The 2500-nt window shown below is 38.2% G+C and overlaps 1 protein-coding gene across 2 annotated transcripts in view; it reads right to left on the bottom strand.

Annotated features, from left to right (window-relative positions):
* Window positions 1-2500, bottom strand: part of LOC144974394 (uncharacterized) — a 101924-nt gene that overhangs the window by 4262 nt on the left and 95162 nt on the right. For both annotated transcript variants that reach the window (XM_078917233.1, XM_078917234.1), the window contains exon 56: window positions 1484-1584. In XM_078917233.1, the coding sequence (XP_078773359.1) occupies window positions 1484-1584 (101 nt within the window). The remainder of the gene's footprint in view (window positions 1-1483; window positions 1585-2500) is intronic.

Raw genomic sequence — 2500 nt, 5'->3', positions numbered from 1 at the left:
TTAAACAAAAGCATGCATTGCATTTACTTGGTAAGACACTCGCTTTCTGATCGGAAGATCCTGAGTTCGAGCCTCGCTCGGCGCATGGTTGAGTCCTTGGAAAGGGCTCTTTTCTTACATTTTCTCACCGTACTCAGGTGTAAAATGAGTACCTGCCCAGTTACAGCGTTGTCTCTGTCCGAAAAGAAAATTGTAATATCGCAAAACAAGCGTCATGTCTCGTTCTACATGTTAAATGTTGCTGTTGGCCAGGGACCCCTTGTAAAGCGCTTTGAGCACGTCTAGTGGATATTGCCCTATATAAAAGCTCAATCTATTTTTATATTATTAATTTTCAATTTTTAATGGCATCCTAGATGCAAAAATTGAGTCATTGGAAGAACAGAAAAGGTTCATATTCTCTCGTGGCATTAGGCGGTAAATGACATAACTTGTCCGATGGAAGCATGGTCCATGTCGGAAAAAAATATATATTTTAATGGCAATGCTACTCTGTTTTTGACCCGATAAACAATGTGAAAAATGATCTTAACAAAGCCACGATCACATTATCTCATTCGTCTATAGATAGTGTTTCATTCATCATGTTTTGTTGATAAAGGGGAAACCCGAAACGTCAATTTTATCTGTCTTCTTATAAGAAACTGAAGCCTACATTCAATTTCACATTAGTATTTATTTCTTCGATCATCGAGCAGCAACATTTACATTGTTTTGGGCCCAGAAAATCTTTGGTCATGTCCTGCTGTGGTAGCGTAGAGTTGAGATATTGGAATTTTCTATTCAACCACATTCTTTCATTATATAGATAGTTAGAAGATGACGTCACTTGGGTCTTTGTTATTGTTTGTTGCCATCCGAGTTTATGAGTAATGCTCACTGAACTGTATTAACCAAAACTATAAACGATCATGGATACACACAGTTTTATGTGTTGGTCCGTTATACTTCCGGATGGCAATGTTGTGAGCTTCTAAGCCAAGCGAATACTATCTATACAGGTATAAAGTGAGTACCTAGCCTTTGTCTCTAAATTAAACAAAACTGTTAAAGCGCGTAGAGCCCATTATCATATATTTTCCCATATGTTAAGTGCTGCTGATGGCTTAGGACTCACTGTAAGGACTCATTGTGGAGCATATCAAGTCTATATTTAAAGTAGTCCTTGGCCGCCGTTCGTCAGGCCCATGGATCCAGAGGTAATACTGGTTTCTATATAGTGGAACGACAATAGCAATAGCAATTGCTTCCTAACCTTTGGATGGGACGCTAGTGTTTCGCAACGTATTTTCCGCCAGATCTAACAGATTCAGCGACCCAATCATTGCTGGGTGAATGGGGGAGGGGGTTGAAAAAATCTCAAATGCACCAGGATCGACGACGGTCCTTTTGTATGTGAAGCAATAAATGCTCTACCAACTGGCTCTGCTTAAAGGTGGTATACGATTTAAGTATAATAAAACATGAGTATTTAAGCACGAACCAGGCTGCCAGTTGCTCCACGCAAGAAGTGTTCCGTCTTCCCATACCCATTTCCCTTCTGTCTCCAAGTCACTCATTCCGATCCAAAGCGCTCTGCCATGACTTGAGAGAAAGAGGTATAGAATTTTAACACAGAAGTAAAATCCACTTTTTATTCTAAATGGACTATTTTTAACCACACCTAATAATTCAATTGAAATAATTCTCTTTGCCCTCAAAACACTTTCCGGCCTCGAATACAATTTTTTTCAAAGGTTTATTTCAAATTGAGTTGATTTCGAGAACATTAAGAGCCAAATCCAGATTCATTAAATTAACACATATTTAATCAAAGTTTACTCGGATTAATTCTGAATATCACATACATATTCATATATTTGTAGCACACACTTAGACTAATAGATTTACTCTTACAGTCATAGAAATTTACGGTTGTGAAGATGCCCAATCCTTCCATCCCCCCCCCCCTCCACCACGCCAGATATTACCTCTTTCAGCTCAATACTCTTCAACAGTCGTAACGTCACTTCCTTCCTAATGACGCATGGTAACTTAGTAACGCTGGCTCTAAACTATCGGAACAATGACGTTGCCGGGCGGCTTGACATCAGACTACTGAATCCAATTTCTTAGTTACTTATTCCTCTTTGGGTGTTTCGTAGACTCATTAGGTCGACAACAAGGAGCCTCACCCTAGGTCCAACCGAATGATGGCATCTCTCTTTCCACCGATCTTCTCCAAGTTTCCAGTGCTCTTACCCTATTCCGATTACCCTGTGCTGTCCGTCTAAGCGCTTTTTATTTATCTATCTAATTATTTATTTGTCTATCTATCATTCTAATAATTAATTATTTTTTAAAATATATTTATCATTTATTTATTTATTCATTAGCTGATTAAAAGTTTTTGACATTTATTTGTTTAACTCTCTCCTTACCAGCCATTTTCAGGAATTACCGAAAACTTCACAACCAACTGACACAAAAATAGATTTTTTATCACTCAAATATAATGGCA

This window comes from Berghia stephanieae, chromosome 6, assembly GCF_034508935.2.
Source record: "Berghia stephanieae isolate SIO BIC M18660-M18661 chromosome 6, UCSD_Bste_1.3, whole genome shotgun sequence".
Lineage (NCBI taxonomy): Eukaryota > Metazoa > Mollusca > Gastropoda > Nudibranchia > Aeolidiidae > Berghia > Berghia stephanieae.
Note: the sequence above shows the minus strand (reverse complement) of the source record. Positions and strands in the feature narration are given on the sequence as shown.